At 37.1% G+C, this 20260-nt stretch overlaps 4 protein-coding genes across 16 annotated transcripts in view; 3 read left to right on the top strand and 1 right to left on the bottom strand.

The window, feature by feature from the left end:
- Positions 1 to 20260, top strand: part of LOC101882393 (uncharacterized) — a 768785-nt gene that overhangs the window by 306352 nt on the left and 442173 nt on the right. The window lies entirely within an intron of this gene.
- Positions 1 to 20260, top strand: part of utp15 (UTP15 small subunit processome component) — a 355707-nt gene that overhangs the window by 62705 nt on the left and 272742 nt on the right. The window lies entirely within an intron of this gene.
- Positions 1 to 20260, top strand: part of caps2 (calcyphosine 2) — a 101705-nt gene that overhangs the window by 15797 nt on the left and 65648 nt on the right. For 2 of the 5 annotated variants that reach the window (XM_087292882.1, XM_087292884.1), the window contains exon 17: positions 10086 to 10150. In XM_087292882.1, coding sequence (XP_087149008.1) covers positions 10086 to 10150 — 65 coding nt within the window. Of the gene's footprint in view, positions 2315 to 4297; positions 4834 to 10085; positions 10151 to 17245; positions 17446 to 20260 lie in introns of those variants that run through there. The other 3 variants (XM_087292883.1, XM_087292886.1, XM_087292885.1) reach the window with 3 other exon arrangements.
- Positions 133 to 18641, bottom strand: cers3b (ceramide synthase 3b). 9 transcript variants are annotated; one of them, XM_087291395.1, is made up of 12 exons: positions 18444 to 18641; positions 17016 to 17183; positions 16706 to 16823; positions 13190 to 13493; positions 10767 to 11380; positions 10621 to 10678; positions 8401 to 8451; positions 7410 to 7502; positions 6769 to 6897; positions 4591 to 4697; positions 4357 to 4510; positions 133 to 2055 (listed from the first exon to the last, which is right to left on the bottom strand). In XM_087291395.1, the coding sequence occupies exons 8-12, from the start codon at positions 7461 to 7463 to the stop codon at positions 1948 to 1950; spliced, it is 552 nt and encodes a 183-aa protein (XP_087147521.1). In that variant the 5' UTR covers positions 7464 to 7502; positions 8401 to 8451; positions 10621 to 10678; positions 10767 to 11380; positions 13190 to 13493; positions 16706 to 16823; positions 17016 to 17183; positions 18444 to 18641; the 3' UTR covers positions 133 to 1947.

Here is a 20260-nt window from a genome sequence, read left to right as displayed (position 1 = left end):
AGAAATGCTAACTGGCCCAGTTGGGACTCAAACCAGTGACCTTCTTGCTGTGAGGCGACAGTGATAACCATTCAGATGTTATCATATTAAGATTTTTATTCAGCAAGAAGAAACAAAGTGACAGTTAAGACATTTATTTTGTTGCTTTTTTATTATTAAAGAATTACACAGAAATGTTTCACAGTTTACACAAAAGTATTGAACAGTTTCTGATTTTTCTTGACCATCAAATCAACCTATCAGGTTCATTGATTTCCAAAGCATCATGTGACCTTGTAGACTTAGTAATGATGCTGAAAATTCAGCTTAGACACCAATGGAATAAAGTACAATTTTTAACATGTTCAAATTAAAAGCAGCTATTTAAAATTGTAGTAATATTTTAAAATAATACAGTTATTACTGTATTTATGATCAAATTAATGCAACTTTTAACTAACAACTAACCAAACTATTTCAATTTTAAAAATGTCTTTTAAATCTAGTGATAATTATCCATCCATCTTTCTTTTCAGTGTGTCGATCTACTGTTTCCATTCATCCATCTATCCTTCTTTTCAGTGTGTCGATCTACTGTTTTCATTCATCCATCTATCCTTCTTTTCAGTGTGTCGATCTACTGTTTCCATTCATTCATCCATCTATCCTTCTTTTCAGTGTGTCGATCTACTGTTTCCATTCATCCATCTATCCTTCTTTTCAGTGTGTCGATCTACTGCATCCATCCATCCATCCTTCTTTTTGGTGTCTGTCGATCTACTCCATCCATCTATCCTTCTTTTCGGTGTCTGTCGATCTACTATATCCATCCATCTATCCATCCATCCTTCTTTTCGGTGTCTGTCGATCTACTCCATCCATCTATCCTTCTTTTCGGTGTCTGTCGATCTAGTATATCCATCCATCTATCCATCCATCCTTCTTTTTGGTGTCTGTCGAGCTAGTGTATCCATCTATCCATCCTTCTTTTTGGTGTCTGTTGATCTAGTGTATCCATCCATTCACCATCCATCTTTTTGGTGTCTGTTGATCTACTGTATCCATCCATCCAACCATCCATCTTACTTTTTTGTGTCTATTGATGTACTGTATCCATCCATCCATCTTTCTTTTCTGTGTCTGTGGATCTAGTGTATCCATCCATCCATCCATCCATCCATCTTTCTTTTTGTTGTCTGTTGATCTACTGCATCCTTCCATCTCTCCATCCATCCATCCATCTTTTCGGTGTCTGTTGATCTAGTTTATCCATCCATCTATCCTTCTTTTCAGTGTCTGTCGATCTACTGTATCCATCCATCCAACCACCCATCTTACTTTTTTTGTGTCTATTGATCTACAGTATCCATTCAACCATATTTTCGGTGTCAGTCGATCTAGTGTATCCATCCATCCATCCATCCATCCAACCATCCATCTTTATTTTTTGTGTCTATTGATCTACTGTATCCATCTAGCCATCCATCTTTCTTTTCAATGTCTGTCAATCTACTGTATCCATCCATCCAGCCATTTATCCATCCATCCATCCATCTTTTCAGTGTTTGTCAATCAACTATCCATCCATACATCTATCTTTTCAGTGTCTGTCATTCTACTATATCCATCAATCCATCCATCCATCTTTTCGCTGTCTGTCGATCTACTGTATCCATCCATCCATCCATCCTTCCATCCATCCACCCGTCCATTTTTTCAGGTGACTTTCGATCAACTGTATCCATCCATCTATCTGTCTTTTTGTCGTCTGTCGATCTACTATCTAATTTTTAAATGTCTTTTAACTCTTGTGATAATTTGTATAGATTTTCTTCCATAATATCTGTACATGTACAAACTTTAATATAAAAAGCTATACAAAAGTTCACAGATGAATCACGTGTCCAATATGGACATATATGCATGCATGGCATCAAAAGGGCTATTTGTGGAAGATCTGCATTTGTGTCAATGGCCATTAGACAATCCATTCCCAGATCCATTAGTGTATGCATGTGTGTATTCTTCCTCAGATCCCTCATCCTCCTCTTCATCACTGCGCTCATCACCCTTCAGCTAAACAGAAAGACAAATTAATCATTTCATTAAACCGAACATTCTGCATAAATGTGTGGGTTTACCATTGTGGAAGGAAAGATTAAATATAATAATAACATCTAGGAGGAACTAAAACAAATGTTTTATAGTAATTATTATTGCTGCTACTGCCAGAAAATAATTATTCTGTGATTGATTGTTGATGTTTAATAAAAGAACGAAACAGTAAAACTACTGAAATGCTGAATTGCAAAAAAAATAAATACATAAAAATCTCCATATTTCTCATTCCCAGGTTTTTGTATGCACCAATTTGTGTTCATATAGTAGATTTGTTAATTTACCTTACATAGAATTGATAGTCAGATGTTTTTACAGAGAGGATTTTGGGAATCTTTATTACATCATAATTCAGAAAATATTGCAACATATTACACACCAAAAGAAAAATGTAAAACAAAATGTAAATCATCCTATAGTCTAACATCTGTCTGTAAAAACCTTCAAAATACAGATATGAATAAAATTGCTTTATTTATGGCTCAGTGCAGGAGAAAAAAACTCTTCAAAGAAAAAATAGCCTATTTAGTGGAATTAAAATCTACTGACACAAACTAAAAAAAAAAGAAACACTCAAGTGTATTTTTATATATTAGAATAATATTAAATTAAAGAAGCACAAAACCTCAAAACTTAGTAAAAAAAAAAAAAAAAAAAAAAAAAAAAAATATATATATATATATATATATATATATATATATATATATATATATATATATATATATATATATGCTGTTTGTTCAAACTACTTTTTTAACCCCTATTTAATTTATACTCCAGCTGACCGTCCTGTGTGTTTTTTGTGACCATAGCTGCATCTGAAATTGCATACTTTTATACTATATTAGAGTTGGGCAATGTCGACCAATTTGGCATCGTATGGCAACATCATCATATAAAAAGCGGGGGAAGGGGGGGTCTGACGTGTCTGAAGAGCGAGGAGGGATCCGGGGAGATTTCCGGGAGATTATCACTCGTTTGCGGGCATTATGAGTCCTGCAAATGCATAGAGACTCCTGGAACTTCAACAACTATAGCGAGACGCGATCCAGCCTTGATAAACTGTCCAACGTGCACTGCTCTTTGAAGCTCAGAGGAGCGCATGACAATGTGTAGCTGTGTGTGTGTGTGGTCAATGTGATGTCCGTTTTCAGCGGACGGAGGGCTGTTCAGAAATGCTTGGTAAAACATGGTGTGGATGTGGATCATTTTCGTTCTAAAATGCCATTTTAACAATGAGACGTATTAGTGTAAACGGGGCCTTAGTGTATATTTTTTTGTGAGCGGGATTGCGACAGGAGCGGGCCAGAGGATCGGTGATGCCAGCTCAGCATCTTGTTGTATATTGGTCATCGGCGATGGACGATGGCATCGTTTATTGGTCCAACCCTATACTATGTAGTACGCTAAAATCAGTATGTCTGAATTCAAAGAATTCAAAAAACTGCTATGCTGTCCCATGATGCACCACAGGAGAATGAATGGGAGTGAAGCGACACGTGTAGGTCACATGATAATGTCAAAATGCCAGATTTAGTACGTCTGAATTTCATCAATACTACCGACATTCATACTGTATTGCATGTACTTTACGGCAGAGTAGTACATTACACTCAAATGCAGTACATACTAAGTAGTAGGTTATTTCGGACGCAGCCCATTATTTAGAATCCATTGCGTTCTAAAGAGCCCATGGCAACTCGTCAAGTTTATCACGTGACCCACCAGCCCCAATAATTTATGTAAATGTCGTTTTTTTTTTTTTTTTTGCACTTTTCTGTAAATATTGACAAATGTTGTAATTATAATTGTGAAATTATGATACTCCGACTCTCAAATATGTGATAGAACATATATTACGATTATGTCATGTTTATTCAGAATTTTCTTCCGAAATATATGAAGGTAAGCAACTGTTTAGCTGGGAGAGGAATAGAGAAAAGAAAACATTCTAGTAATATAAACCGTGTGCATTTTACGTGAATCTGCGTGTGTTTTACAAACATTAAATGTATGTTTTGATTGTAGGTATGTGTATTTGAATGTCTGAAACCTAAAATAAATGCTATTTGTTTGCAACCGTAGATAAATTGTGATTTATGACGATGCACACCTCTTTCTGTGCTGTCACATTTGAATTTATGCAGTTGTTGATGTGTTCTAAACGTTATAATCACATCAGTGTGATTGTATGCTTTAGGGACCAGCCAAGGCTGATGACACCAGTGTGATCGTACATGTGAAGTACATCATACTTACATTCCCAAAGAGAAACTTTTTGACCATGCGGAGGATGAGGGAGGCCCAGAACACGTGCAAAAACAGCAGCACCATAAGCATGGCGTTAAAGAAATAATAGCCGAAAAAGGGTTCAAACTGGTCCAGAGGATAAACCCACGTACAGTGAATCAGCCTGCACACACCACAGAGACACGCCAATGAACACACTTAACCCTGAGGTCTCCCGCGCATTAACCTCTGTCACACACTCACCAGAAAGGGAAGATAATTAGTCTGGTTACCATGAAGACCAGCGCGAACACCACAAAGACACTGTTACAGGTCGTCTCCCATCCGGCGTAATTGAACATTTTAGCAGACTAGGAGGAAACAGATTAAAGACAAACTTTAATACTAATCTAACAAGAATCAAATAACTAATATTATTATTCAAAATACTGTATTCACAATATTGTGAAATACTATTATGAATTTAAATAAAAAGCACATTTGAGTAAATAGTGCTTATTTTAGTGACTGCTTTTATTGACCATATTGAAATGTCACGCTTTAAAACATCAGATGATAGTCAATTATGTATTATTTTTTTAAAGGTTTATTTTTGGCCTTTTTGCCTTTATTGACAGGATAGGACAGTATTTTAGACAGGAAATGAAATGGGAGAGAGAGAGGGGGTAGGGTCGGGAAATGTCCTCGAGAAGTGCTACTGCACCATATGTCAGCGTGCTAACCACTTGGCTATTGCGCTGACGGTAATAGCCAAATTTAAATTAATATGAACTTCTGACACACACAAGCTTACTTACTTACTCCCAGAGCCATTATTATTGAAGTTGATTTTTAGCTGCCTCCTTACATTGGGGTTTTGTAACATCTAGTTTTTATGAGGCGAGTTGTTAGCCGAACCCTCAACCCCCAATCTGGAGGACCAGGACATACACACATACAATACGGACAATTTAGCGTACCCAATTCACCTATAATGCATGTCTTTGGACTGTGGGGGAAACTGGAGCACCCGGAGGAAACCCACACCAACACGGGGAGAACATGCAAACTCCACACAGAAATGCCAACTGACCTAGCAGAGACTTGAACCAGCAACCTTCTTGCTTTGTGGTGACAGCCCTACCCACTGCGGCATTATCAACATAAAATTTTTAATGATTAATTTCTTATAACTAAATTATTTTGGTTTAGCCATGATGACAGTAATTAGCTTAATTAGATTAACTTACAAATACATAATTTCTTAAGGGAGCTAATAATATTGACATTAGCTGTTAACAAAAAATAATAAATAAATATATTTTAGGGTTGCACGGTTTACCGGTACTATGGTAATATCGCAATACTATGGCTCCAATAATACTGGCGGTGCCACTGTAGTTTGTAAACAGTAGTACCGTTATTAAAGTCACTAAATTGCTCACACATTTGTGCAACAATATTTGAATAGTCTGTGGAGCTGTGTAGAAAAACTGTAGAATTCGTGACTTTTATGGTAGCCATTTGCATCTTTTCTAACGCTTCAGTTCGAATGCACATCTGAATCGGTTCATTTCTGTCCCTGTTAATATGATTTATTAGCGACCGCAATAATCTCTTTAAAAGAATGACTGAGTGAAATTTTGAACTACTTTGCATTGTTACCTGATAAGACTGAAAAAAAGAATAGATGAAAAACCCAAAATAGCAACAGAAAACATTGAAATAATTTTTGACCACTTTATATAGCCTGATTTTGTTAAGAAAATGCTATTTTGTAACAAATTTTATTCAGTATAGTTTGTATCTTTATTTTAAAGTATTTTTTGTTGGTCAGTTATCTACAAAATACTATTTAGCCTTAAGGGAATTATAAGTTAAATTTAAGTAGGTCTATTATAACAGAAAATATAGTATTTTTATGCCAATTTTCTTTATAATTTGACTTATGAATTACAGTATCGCATTACTAATTGGTATTATAATACTTCAGCTGATATAGTATTGTAAGATTAATTAATGGTATCGTGACAACCCTAATATATATATATATATATATATATATATATATATATATATATATATGTATGTATGTATATGTGTGTGTGTATATATATATATATATATATATATATATATATATATATATATATATATATATATATATATATACATACACACACACACACACACACGCACACACACATACACGCACACACAGCCAAACTAAAATAAATTATTTCCGCAGGAAAAAAAAATGTTTAATAGAAAATACTGTGGAATTAAATCCTTGCTCTGTTACAAATGAAGAATTAAAATGTCGATAAATGTAAAAAAAAGTTTATTGTGAATAATAATAAATAAAGTAATTTAATATTGGCAGTAAGTAAATGAACAAAGAATTTAAAGACATCTAATCTTTTTTCACTATTTCTCTCTCACCTCGAGCAGGACGTCAGACGTGTCGTGCACCAGCATTACCAGGGTGCCAATACGGATGTAGTTGGCACACCATGAGAAAGACAGGAGTGTTAAAGTGGCCCAGTGATGCACCAGCTGCTCCTTAAAATCCTAAACACAATCACACACACAGAGAGAGAGAAGTAGAGCTGACTGTATCTAGATTGCACTTTTATGTCTTTCTTTTCTTTTTTATTCCTATAAAACTTGTTTTAACACATTTTATTCTGTTTTTATCATTGTTATTTTCTTGTTTCTGTTATTCTTGTTTATGTAAAGCACTTTGAATTACCACTGTGTATGAAATGTGCTATATATATAAACTTGCCTAGCTTAGATAGACTAATCTTTTAAGATACTGTGACATCATATTCTCAGTTATTAATAGTTCATACTTCTAGTTAACTATTGTGATAATTACTATGATAGATGTAAGCAAAACAACTTTCTTGGTGTTTGATGACATTAGAACTGCTACCTGTAGGCTTGTTGATAAAGAGAGTTGAGGATCTTTGACCTACTACTTGACTACTGATATCTTCACGCATAATCATTTAAGTGATAACGATAATGAAATGATGTGTTGAGGCAATGGAAATACTGATATATAGATGTCTTCTTACCTTCCGTTTTACGTCTGCAGCCACACTGAACAGTAAAGAACCATAAAAACTCATCTCAGTGATGTAATACCAGTATTGAGAGTCCAGCAATGACTGTACACACACACACACACACACACACACACAAAACAAACACATTTAAACACCAAACGCCAGACAAACACGCTTGCACAAACACAACCTTTCAAAAAAAAACCTCATGCAAATATTCAGAACGGGTTTTCACTCTCCTAAGTAGAGAAAGAGAGAGTGTGTGTGTATGTATGTATTTTAAATTTATCAATTTACTGTTATTTGACTTTTGAAACTGTAGCTTTATGTACGGGTTATTCCAGAACTCCTTCATTCATTTTCTTGTCGGCTTAGTCCCTTTATTAACCCGGGGTTGCCACCGTGGAATGAACCGCCAACTTATCCAGCAAGTTTTTACACAGCGGATGCCCTTCCAGCCGCAACCCCTCTTTAGGAAACATCCACACACACAATTTAGTACCGCATGTCTTTAGACTGTGGGGGAAACCAGAGCACCCGGAGGAAACCCACGCAAACTCCACACAGAAACGCCAACTGAGCCGAGGTTCGAACCAGCGACCTTCTTGCTGAGAGGCGACAGCACTACCTACTGCACCACTGCCTCGCTTTATTCCAGTTTAATTTAACTTGTGGTATCTGGTTTGGGGTTTGCATATTGAGGTAACTTAAAGCAAGAAAAAAAAATAATGATAATAATATATAATTTTTTATAATAACATAAAAAAATGGTGAACTCAGTTATTGCCAGCTTGGTTAATGGTTTAAAAAGTTCAACATTGAGCAACAATTAGTTACAATCAAATGTTCCCTACCACATTTAAGCATTTTGGATTATTTTATGTATTTTACATTAAAAATGGTTCACGGTAAATCGCACATTTGTTGTGTACTATTGCAGGTAAAGTAAATGCTTCAAATGTATCCGCCATTTTGCATTAAATTCCATAAGCACACTTACTTGTTTGGGAAATTTCGCCCACACTTCACGTAGATCATAAAACCATGGTTTCTGTTGAACAAAACAATAACATTCACATTTATTCATCTGTATTTTATAACCCAAAACTATCAAAAAATATAACAAAGACTACAAAATTTCGATCCCAGTAGGGGATTTTTCAATGAAGTTGCATTGTTACGCCGATAGATGACGGCGAGTGAGTGAACCACTGAGTCGGTTGAATCATAAACAAGCCAGTAAACGCTTGAATCATTCTTACGATCGAAACATGATTCATTTAGCAATGGAAAAACACTCGATGCTGTCGATTTTGTTTCGGCTCCTTTGTTTGTAAACAAATATTCTTTGGCGAAATACTCAATTAACTGGTTAAATTCACTTTCAAAGGTAAGCTATCATTATGTTTTATGTTTGAGCTGTTGTATAAACAGCCATATGCTACTCCATTCATGGCCGTTAAACATCGATATTAATCACAGCTGTGAACGTTTTCATTTGTTTTATTGTTACATTAAAGGTTCAGGAACAACAAATTCACTTAAATATAAAGAGCTGACGTAATATTCATTATAATTAAGTGTTTATTCAAGTGTGCTAAGCTACAAAATAAGAAACTAACAAGTTAAGTTAACTTACTTTATGCATTCAGTCTTCAGTAACTTAATGTGCTTATCTACTTAATCTGACAGAAAACTATTTAACTTATATTACTCAATAGTTTACAGTATATTGTACACAATACTCAATATTTTAGTAATAATGGACTATTTCTGAACATACTTGGTTTGTAGTTGTTTTATGAGTTCGGTTGGTAACGTTATGTTCCTGTTTATGTGGTTGCAAATCAACTTTGGGGTTTCAAAATAATATATTAAATCATAATTTGGTCACTTAAAATAAAACATACAAATATACATGAAATTTAACTACTTACAAAACTTGGAGCAAACGTCTAACTAAAAAAAGTGTAGTAAACTATCAGTATATCTAAAATTCACTTGTATATTTGACAGTACAAACACAGAAAACTTATGTACTCTTTTAAGGCAGCTGTGTACTCATTTTACTTGTGTTTACACTTAAAACTAATTTTGTTAACTCAAAAGAGCCAACTTAATCTAGTAGTAATGAAATACACTCGCAAACTAGTAGCATGTTGGTTTCTTCCGGGTGCTCCGGTTTCCCCCACAGTCCAAAGACAGCATGCGATACAGGTGAATTGGGTAGGCTAAATTGTCCGTAGTGTATGAGTGTGTGTGTGAATGTGTGTGTGGATGTTTCCCAGAGATGGGTTGCGGCTGGAAGGGCTTCCGCTGAGTAAAAACTTGTTGGATAAGTTGGCGGTTCATTCCACTGTGGCGACCCCAGATTAATAAAGGGACTAAGCCGACAAGAAAATGAATGAATGAATGAATATTTAAATTAATAACATATAATTGTTTATGGCATATAGGCTTACAATTTCACCCATCTTTGTTAATCTTTTTTTTATTAACTTGATATATTTTAGTTTCTTCACAACTCAATCAATAAGAGCCTACCCACAATTCTCAGAGCAAATTAAGGATGAAACTATATGGGGTTACATGCTTAAGTTCAATAAGGACAGTTAGTACGATAATAGCACTGTTTGTCCTAACAACAACAAAATAATGTTAATATCTGTGTTTGGGTGTGTGCAGGGCCTGTTCATGCCTGTTATTGTGCCTGTTTCTGGATCTTTCTATCAGACTGGAGCTGTTCACAGGTGGGAAAATGTTACTAATTAGCCCTAAGGCATTACACACACACTGAATCAAGGCCTCTTCTGAGAATCCCTGCATGTGTTGTAACACACACACACTCGCACACAGTTGTTTGGAGGTCATTTAGATGTTCAGATACAGTCTGAGGTCTTTACACGTGTAGTTGACAAATAGTAAAAACAATTTTTGAAGTAAAAAAAAAAAAAAAAAAAAAAAAAAAATATATATATATATATATATATATATATATATATATATATATATATATAAGATAAGAACGCATATTGAGAATTAGCCATGGTTCCACTTGGTTTTAAAGCCTTCTTTGATGGGTTATTTTCATAGGTATTTGTTAACAGTTTATTATGGCATAGCGGTCAAAATGAGGACAAATGAGCTTGTGTATAGGACAATTTCAGGACCTTTCTCAGTGAGGGCTGGGTTTCGAACTACAAGAACAAAATATACTTACATCATATAGAGCCAGTACTCCTCCAAAAGTCGAGCACAGATAAAAGGCAAACCGCCAGCTACAGAAAGGAAATATGACTTAATAATAACGACAAACACACACATCAGTCATCATGAGTTTGTTTAAGAGAGTGTGTGCAAATATACCTGGCTTCTTTGAATTTCTTCTGTACTCCGGGTCTGTCTTGATTCCTCCTCTGGCGGAACCAACGCTCCACCTGCCTTTCTGACCAGCCCAGCTTTTTACACACACCTTTTACATCCGCCTAAGTGCACAGCACACACACAAACAATACTAAACACACACACAATGTGCTGGCTGCACACGTACAAGGAAATAAGACATACAGTTGGCATAACAATTATTAGCCCTCCTGTGATTTAAATTTTTTATTTTTTAAATATTTCCCAAACAATGATTGACAGAGCAAGGAATTTTTGCTCAGTATTTCCTATAATTTTTTTTTATTATTATTATTTATTTTGGTAAGAATAAGTTTTTAGAGTATTAGAGTACTTCGAGTTTTAAGAATTAGAGTTTTTATTTTTTTTAAACTATTTTAAGGTCTTTATTATTAGCCCTCTTAAGCAAGCCTCGGCTGGGTCAGTTGGCGTTTCTGTTTGGAGTTTGCATGTTCTCCCTGCGTTCGCATGGGTTTCCTCCGGGTGCTCCGGTTCCTCCCACAGTCCAAAGACATGCGGTACAGGTGAATTGGGTAGGCTAAGTTGTCTGTAGTGTATGAGTGTGAGTGTGGATGTTTCTCAGGGTGCTCTCACATCTGTAGTTCGCTTCATTTGGTCCGGACCAAGGGTAATAAATGATACGTTGTTGCATCTTCTGCCGTCTTTGGGTCGTTTTCACACTAGGAATGGCTGACGTGAAACTGACGTTTCGACACAGTGTCGAGATCCCGAAGCGCCAGTGTTTCGGAACGCTGCACAGAAGCATGATTCGAAGCACCCAAGTCACGTGACTAAAGTGTTTCGAAACACTTGGTCACGTGACTAAAGCGATTCAAACCCCTTAGAAGCATTGATCCCCTTAGAAGCGTTTCGAGACCTGGCGAATCTCCATTTGGCTGCCAAGGTCTGGCAAATCACATTTCATATGGCCTAGTAGACTGTGCATGTGCACCATGTTACTATGCATCAAATGACTTTTTGGGTTCGAATCCCGACTTACACAAATACTTCGAAATCATGGTTTTATGTGTTTTTATCATGTTTCTGTTTTGTGTAGCCAAAATATGATACAGCTGCAGTTACGCCATCAATTTAGCATCATTTTTGTAACACTGTAAAACAATAATTTATATTTTTACAGTACTGTGATGGTTTGGTTTAGGGTTTGGGTAGACGTTAATAAAATACAATAAATGGGAAAATATAAATAATATAAATAATTCTTGATAACTTCAGGCCACAGTTTCTGATCTAGCAACAACCCTGTTTTAAGACCAAAACAAGACATATTTATTCACAAATTGTTTATTCGGATATCAGACCAATGTTGAAACAAAACGATTCAAGAGCAAGCATTACCAACTGGTATTAAAGCATTTCAAAATGGCTGTATTAGCCTGGATTCGAACCTACAATACCCGGACGGCAGTCAGACACCTTAACCGCTCCGCTACATTAATTGAAGACCAGTGTTACAAAGTGGGCTTTAAAACCTCAATTTGCTAAACTGTTAAGTGCTGCAACTGTTTCAGTGCAATACATAAAAACTGACCACTAGATGTCACTGTAGAGTGGGGTTTCGAAACGTTTCGAAGCTTCGACACATTTGCTTTGACTGTTTCAGTGTTTCATGAAGCCTCGCTTTGCCCACCACTATTTCACACCACACTGCTGGCTTTGGTCCGAACGAACCAAAATGCTGTCACCTGACAAAATCCCCATCTCTCATTGGCCAGATGTTGTTAAACATATTCCCTAAACTGCTTATTGATTGGTCAGAATTCACGTGTGGGAAAATGCCAGTGAACTCCCGCAGGTAAACAAAACCTTTTACTCTGGAGGGACGACTGCGCTGGCTGATTGTATCCCTGCTTTAGACAAACTATACATTACGAAAATGAAGCACGGCCGCGGCTGGAAAACAGTGTTTTAATGCATCGCTCGTCACTTCAGGAGAAGGCGTGTATTCATTTAGCTAAGCTGCAACATGGTCATCTTGCGGAAATATTACCAACAATCCATCAGGTAATGTTTTCCGCTCTTTGTGGTAAAGTGCTGTCAATAAATATTTTTCCTCCATATCCTATAATGCACAGCGCATCGGCCTACGGCAGATGAATTAGTCCAAAACGCGCAGTACTTTTTGCGGTTGGACCTGTTTTAGTACGTATCATATTCTCACCACAAACACAAACTGCTCCAGGGTTCGTTTGAAAGTGTACCGAGACCACCTCTTCAAGCAGGTCTCGGTACGCTTATTTGGTCTGCTTTTGGTGCGCACTCGAGTATGATTGCTGTATTCTCACCTGCCCAAACGAACCGTACCAAAAGGGGAAACGAATTCTAGTGCGATTCAATCAAACTAAATAAGGCAGGTGTGAAAGCACCCTCAGAGATGGGTTGCGGCTGAAAGAGCATAAATGAATGAATGATATATTATTTAATGTCTATGTGTCATACAGAGATAAAGGATTAATTTAGACTATAGTTTCACATAAGCTTGGTTTCTATTCCAAGCTAATTTGTATTTTTAAATGCTAATCAAAGAACAGAAAACCATGAGTATATCGGGGCATTAAATCTCATTTACTCCTGACTTCATACTGTACGTGTTAAAGTAATAGTGCACCAGAAGTGAAAATTCTGCCATCATTTACTCACCCTTCATTTGTTCCAAACCTGTTTGAGTTTCTGTTGGACACAAAAGAAGATATGCTGAAGAATGTTGGGGAAAAAAAGCAGCTATTGACATCCGTAGTATTTTTCTTTCTACTGTCGATGCATTTTTCAGCAATCTTCAGAAATTCATTAAACTTTAGAACCACTTCGGTGTGAGCAAATGGTGAGAATTGACATTTTTGGTGAACTATCCCTTTAAAGTGCAAGCCCAGAAAAAACGTTACTTGCTGGAATTCACTTAATGGCCACTGATATTGCTAATAACAAGGATTTCTGAATTCTACATGTAAAGGATTATATTTTCTACCCAAAATTAATTGAATTATTTCTGATTTTGGAGTGTAATATATACAGTACCAGACATCAGGGCTGGGCTATATGGCAGAAATGCAACCACGATAATTATTTTCCACATTGATGCACACATTTCCAAAATCCATAATGATATATATTCCGATATAAGTTGTTAAAGAGCCCATATTATGGGTTTTTGAAAATTCCCCTCCATGTAGTGTGTAACACAGCTCTAAGTGAAGTAAAGTATCCAGCTAAGGCTTAAATCTGTAAGAATACAGTGTTTAAAACTGTTGATTCATCTATATAAGAGTCGACTCATAGTGCTTCAAACGAGTCGCCTTGATACTGATTCATTAGGTGTTTCGCCATGACGTACGAACGAAACCAAGTTATTCACGTGCACGCGCAAACCCGGGAGATTTCAAACCTGAGGCCCCGCCCTCTGACGCAGAAACCCAGACACACACACACACCCACAAACACACGCACACACACACACAAACATGCCGGTCGATTGAAGTCACACTGCAGATGGATATATTGAGTCTCTACCCAAAGATGAAACCTCAGCATTATAGCCAAGCAGTTGGAAACTACTGGAAACTTCTGGAAACTACATGCTACAAAGAATACTTCATCAGCGTTTGTTAAAGGAAGGATCAGTAAAGAGTAACTTAATGCTGGACGTCAGGATGGATTTTTCTTCCTCCATTTCTCAAGTGTAAGTACGTGCGATTAAAGTTGCCTCGTTTACTCTAGCTTGCAAATGTATTTAGTTGTGATTTGTTACTTGTAACCGCGTGTACTGTATCAGGTTAACTGGCTATATTCTCTTATCGCGTGCAAAGTCACGTTAAAAACGCGACGCGTGCTGCTTTGTTAACGGAGCTCCGTGGATGAGGAGAAGTGTGTGCGTGTGTGCGCGCTGTCGTCCGGAGGTGTGTGTGTGTGTGTGTGTGTGTGTGTGTGTGTGTGTGTGTGTGTGTGTGTGTGTGTGTGTGTGTGTGTGTGCGTGCGCGCGTTGTCGTCCGGAGCAGGGTTAAGTGCGTGTGTGTGTGCAATATGTGTGTGTGTGTCTGTGAAAAGAGCAGAGTGAGAAGCTAGGAGATCTCCTCAACTGTTTTTGGAGTTTTTGCTCAATAAAATAGTTAGTCGTCTGAATTTTCAAGTCCATAGTCTGTATTTACATTGACCCACTGGCAGCTAAAATCCACGCCTACACTATCGAGCGTGTGTGAACTGTGATTACTTTTATATTGCTGATTAGCTGTTTGGCTTTTCACTTTCTGACTGAAGGCAGTCGACCAATCGCAACAGACTGTCATTGGTCCAATCAGCGCAGATTAGCTTCGCGCTAAGGAGGGGTTTGGGAACAAATGAATCACTGGACGATTCATACGGGAGTCGCTGGGATAATTAGGTAAAATTAAATGCAGATTATAAGACCATGAAAGTGTTTTTTTGACCTTGCATGCATATTAAACTGTTGTTGGAGACCCTTACAACCAAGATATGACCCTATTTCATGTATAATATGGGCTCTTTAATGCTTCCAGATTTTAAAAAATTCCCCAACAATGACTGAAGCCACAAAAACTAGAGGGTCCGTTAAATGACCTAACATTTTAGGCCAATAATTGTTCGGTAGCTGAAAATTCTCTAATATCGACACAGTTTTAGATTCCCATTGTTGCACATTTCTGCTGTGTGGCTCTGCTGTGTGGCTCTTAGATCAATATAGGTTAAAATAAAATCCAGAGCTTATCATAAACTTTACCGTGATTTGATAAAATATTGTTTATCTACCCAGCCCTACCAGACATGCCCAAGATTTAATAAATTAAAGAAATAGTTCATCCAAAAATGAAAACTCTGCCATCATTTACTAATCCTCAAACCTGAGTTTCCTCAGTTTAACACTAAAGAAGAAATTTTGAAAAATGCTGGTAGCTGGCACCCATTGACTTCCATAGTATTTTTTTCCTACTAAAGAAGTCAATGGGTGCCAGCAACCATCATTTTTCAAAATTTCTTCTTTGTTCAACAGAGTAAAAAGGGCTCGAAATGAATCTTTTTGCTTGGTAGCACTGGTGCTCCTAATGTGAAAATGTGGTCGTACCAGCCAAAATTTTGTCGCACCCACCAATAATTATTTGACCATTACCACAAGTTTTATATTAACAGACTTATTGCATCTGAAATCATCCTGATGATCAAATGAAGGATTAAATCGAACATCTCATAGATTCTCTTAAAATGTGTAGATTCAGTGGCAAACACTGTTACCTGAACACTCCATCAGAGAGACTTTACAGTGAGTCTTCGAATAATGTATCACTTATCAGATGTGCCATTATTTGTATCTTTAGGTGGTTTCTAAAACAAAATCTGTCAGTGTGCTTTCTCTCAACTTCAGTGCTTAGCATTTTCGTGACTGTAGCTCCCCATCACCTGAAGCCAGAAGGCATTGATTGAATGATTGACAGCTGAAATTAACCAATCCATTCGCGTTCAGTTCTAGAGCAGTGTGCCAATCAGAAGAGCTTGAAGGGTTTGCGGGATTTGTTTACTGTAGGAATTTTACATAGCGACTGTTTAAAACTATTCCTGAGTGCACCGTTTCTTGCTATTACTGTATGTGCAAAGATGCATTCTGCGTGAATGTCTCCTAAATATGCACACGCGGTGAACCTTTTGCAGTTAAAACCGGTCACAGGCAACAATTTTTGCACTCGCACAGATACTCCCAAATGTATTTTGAGGTCACATTGATAAAATTCATATGTGCATATGTGACCAAAGCGGTCCTAATTTCCAGCCCTGCTAAAGAAACATATAAAGGCTTAAAACCACTTGAGGGAGAGTACATGATGACAGTATTTTCATTTTTGGGTGAACTATCCCTTTAAATGGGTGACAGTAGTTACCTGTGTTGGGTGTTTAGAGTGTGTTCTGTAGTATGTTTCCAGTAGTGGGTTGTGTGATGCTCTCTTGCGAATTTTGTCTTTAACTCCAAGAGCCTGAGCGAGTGGCACTGCTATCAGCCTATTTAATGGAGAAAGAACAAATATAAACTTCCTTGGCCAACTGGCTTTTCCAGCTTCATTTTGCTGATGAGTAACATCAGTCCACCAGCACTAAACCTGCACTAATCAGCAAATCCAGCATGTACTTTAATGCTAATGTAAGCTGGTCTTGTCAGTGTCATTTAGATTGTGTGTGTGCGGGAGTGTGTACCTTTCATATAATGCTCTTAAGCCGAGCAGCAGCACTGCAACAGGTAGAATGATGTACAAGTGGGAGGCACGTGCGTAGACACACCCCTCACTGTCCTGTAGATCCGCCCACGTCACCGGCCTCGGCAACCACAGCCGGTCCCACCAAAACCACTCACTGAGCATCGCCCTGCAAATAACACAACAGCCAACTTTACATGATTCATTTAGCACATGTTTTTATCCACCTAGAAACCGGAGCACCCGGAGGAAACCCACACAAACACGGGGAGAACATGCAAACTCCACACAGAGATGCCAACTAGCCCAGTTGGGACTTGAACCAGCGACCTTCTTGCTGTAAGGTGACAGTGCTAACCACTAAGCCATTGTGCTGCCAAAAATTGAGAACAGTATTTTTAAATATAAATACAAGTAATAACAATTGCATATAAACGCGCTTCCTCAATGTTATGCTTATTATATTGCATACAAATTAATGGCTGGCTAACATTTTTATGACCAATAGAATTTTTCCTATTCAATGGTTAGATGGATGAATAGAAAGAAAATGTCCATTTGAGTTGAAGTGAATAGAATATTTTGGTCGATTTTTCTGTGCTATTGTAGTGTGCAGTCGCTCCTGTAATAGGATACCTACATGAGCACAATAGGCAGAAATGAACAACACAAACACCGGCCAGCTTTACTGGAACATTCTCAGCATTTAAGCATTTTCTTATTCAACTCCATATCTTTTTAGGAAAAGGAGTTCAGTCTTTGTGATCCCAGAAGCCATTTCTAATGAAGAAAATGTAACATGTTCAATATTGCCACAAACACTCACAGGACATTATTTATAAAAAGCAATTCGCATGCAGTTATACTAAAATCTACAATAACATGCTGAAAGAGTGAGCATGTCTGTGTGAAAAAGAGTTTAAAATAAGTTTGAATGGGAGATATGAGAACATTGAGTCCCACTGGCAGTATACTACTACAATATTCAATTTAATTCAAGTCATATTTACTTTTAGAGCGCTTTTACAATGTAGATAGTCAAAGCAGCATAACATAGAAGTTCTAGTAGACTGAAACTGTCAGTCCAGTCGGAGTTGAAGTTTAGTTCAGTTCAGTGTGGTTGAATTTCAGTGCTGAAAGTTTAAATACAGATCTAGAGTTATACTTCAATGTATTCAGACTCACTTTTTTAGTTCCAGAGGTAAAGTCTTGAGAGCAGACAACTCTACACAGCCCTAAAAGGTTTTGCATTACACTTAAGATAAAAGTTTAAGACTCTGATTTAAGCAGTGTTTTGTTGGAGCGAAAGCTTCTCAAGTTACTGTCTCTATTCTTATAATAAGTAGTGACTGTTGATTGTTACCATGACAAACACACACATAAGACTTGCAAAGAAACACACGTCAAACAGAAACAAAAGCATCCATACCTTCTATCCGCTTAAAGTTTGTCCGTTTCTTGTGTTTACACACCTTTCTCCTTTTTTTCATCTGTTGTAATTCCGCTCACACGCACCTTTAACCAAGCTGTGCCCAGTCTGCTAGGTAAATCCGCTAGGTACTAACAGAACAAGTAAACTCTCTCACACACACTTACACTGCATACCTTAACCCTCCACAAAGAGCTCATTGAACCGCTTGAGTGTGTGTGTCTTGAAGGGGGGCAGTGAATTGGATATGTGGGAGGGGCCACATTCACCGCAGGTAGAGTCACAGAAAGGTTTAGACACAGAGGAGGTGAACCTTGAAATACTGCCATAAAAAGGTTAATAACTCACAGGATGAATGAGAGAAATAGGTTGATTTGTTGTGACATTTACTTAGAGTGAGTGTTTAGTTCTTTTTTACATTTACACTCATGGCATATGGATGTAAATTCACAGTGACAGGTGCAGTGCTGTCTATGCTATACTTGATCATTTTATACTTGTGTGTACATGACCTGTGAATTGAACCTGTGACCTTGGTGTGTAACTAGGGTCATATTGTCCCACATAGAACTCTGATACATGGAAATGGCATGACATATAGGTATTAGGTACCTATTTCAGGAATGTGATTCTTCCATATAAGTACAGATTTCCGTATGTCCAAGCCAAGGGCGACCCCTGTCATTTGCAAGATTATGAAATCACTTTGTGATATATTTTGCAGAAAAAAAACTGCAATTTAAATTTTGTCCAATATTGTGCATCCCTACACTAAATTAGATGAACAGTTTTATAGAATTAAAAAAGCATCAGCTTAAGCCTGTCAAAATGCCACAGGGTTCTTGCTGGACAATAGTTTGGAACCGGTTGAAAATGATATTCATGTTTTTTTACTGGGTTGCAGTACTGTGGGGCAACACAATAGAAATGCTAATTGAAGGAAAGGTAAAGAAAATCGTTTATAATTGTAAAACCTGGGCGATTTCTGTTAATTGTATGGTAGAATGACATAGGTTCTATGCAGTCTCAAAAGTGCATTGAAAAAGATTTTCTAAAGAAGTGCTTAGTTTGACGTTCTAGATAACTTCTGTGAAATAAATTGACAGTTTCGAGAAACTGCTTATAAACTTCTGTCAGAAATTCAAGATAATGCTCTATCCTTATTCAGCGTAACAAAAATGATACAACATATTTATTATAGTACATCAGGAACTACATCTAAAGTTATATTACACTGTTATTGTTGCAGTTTGTTCCAAATGTTTTGGAATTATTTACATTTCCTTATAATACTCTTTGTTACTTTCCTTGAGCTGTTTCCTTGATATTCTTATAGCGGGGATGTCCTGTATGTGGCAATACAGTGTGAAAGAAGTGTTTACTCATTGTCATATCTCATTTGCACTGTTATACTGTACCACATGCATGACCACAACCCTGGGAAAAATCTTAAAAGGAAATGCGTAATCGCTTATCACTGGTTCCTTTAGAAAAATCACGTGATTCTGCTCCCAGTCCTTTGTTTCACGGTTGTCCAAGCTCTTATTTACTTCCAGTATAAGTTTTCTGTCTCCATCTAGTGGTGGCCGACAATACAGAATTTAAAAAGTCAGCACACAACACTTGATTTTGCTTGTAAGCCTGATCTAGTTCAGTATTTCCCAACCCTGTTCCTGAAGGCACACCAACATTACATATTTTCAACCTCTCCCTAATTAAACACCTGAATCAACTCATCAGAACATAAGAAATTATTGGGTCAGATAAGGAAGACATGCAAATTATGTACTGTTGGTGTGCCTTCAGGTACAGAGTTG

This window comes from Danio rerio, chromosome 18 (assembly GCF_052040795.2).
Source record: "Danio rerio strain M-AB ecotype USA chromosome 18, GRCz13ab, whole genome shotgun sequence".
Taxonomy (NCBI): Eukaryota; Metazoa; Chordata; class Actinopteri; order Cypriniformes; family Danionidae; genus Danio; species Danio rerio.
This window is presented reverse-complemented; position numbering and strand designations above follow the sequence as displayed.

Excerpts from the sequence above, each read along its gene's own strand:
- cers3b (XM_087291391.1), bottom strand. The coding sequence starts at position 17,179 with ATGCTCAGTGAGTGGTTTTGGTGGGACCGGCTGTGGTTGCCGAGGCCG. Across the intron at positions 8,452-10,620 it reads GAGTACTGGCTCTATATGAT|AAACCATGGTTTTATGATCT; the intron begins GTAAGTATATTT and ends TTTGTTCAACAG. Across the intron at positions 7,503-8,400 it reads GGGCGAAATTTCCCAAACAA|TCATTGCTGGACTCTCAATA; the intron begins GTAAGTGTGCTT and ends GTGTGTGTACAG.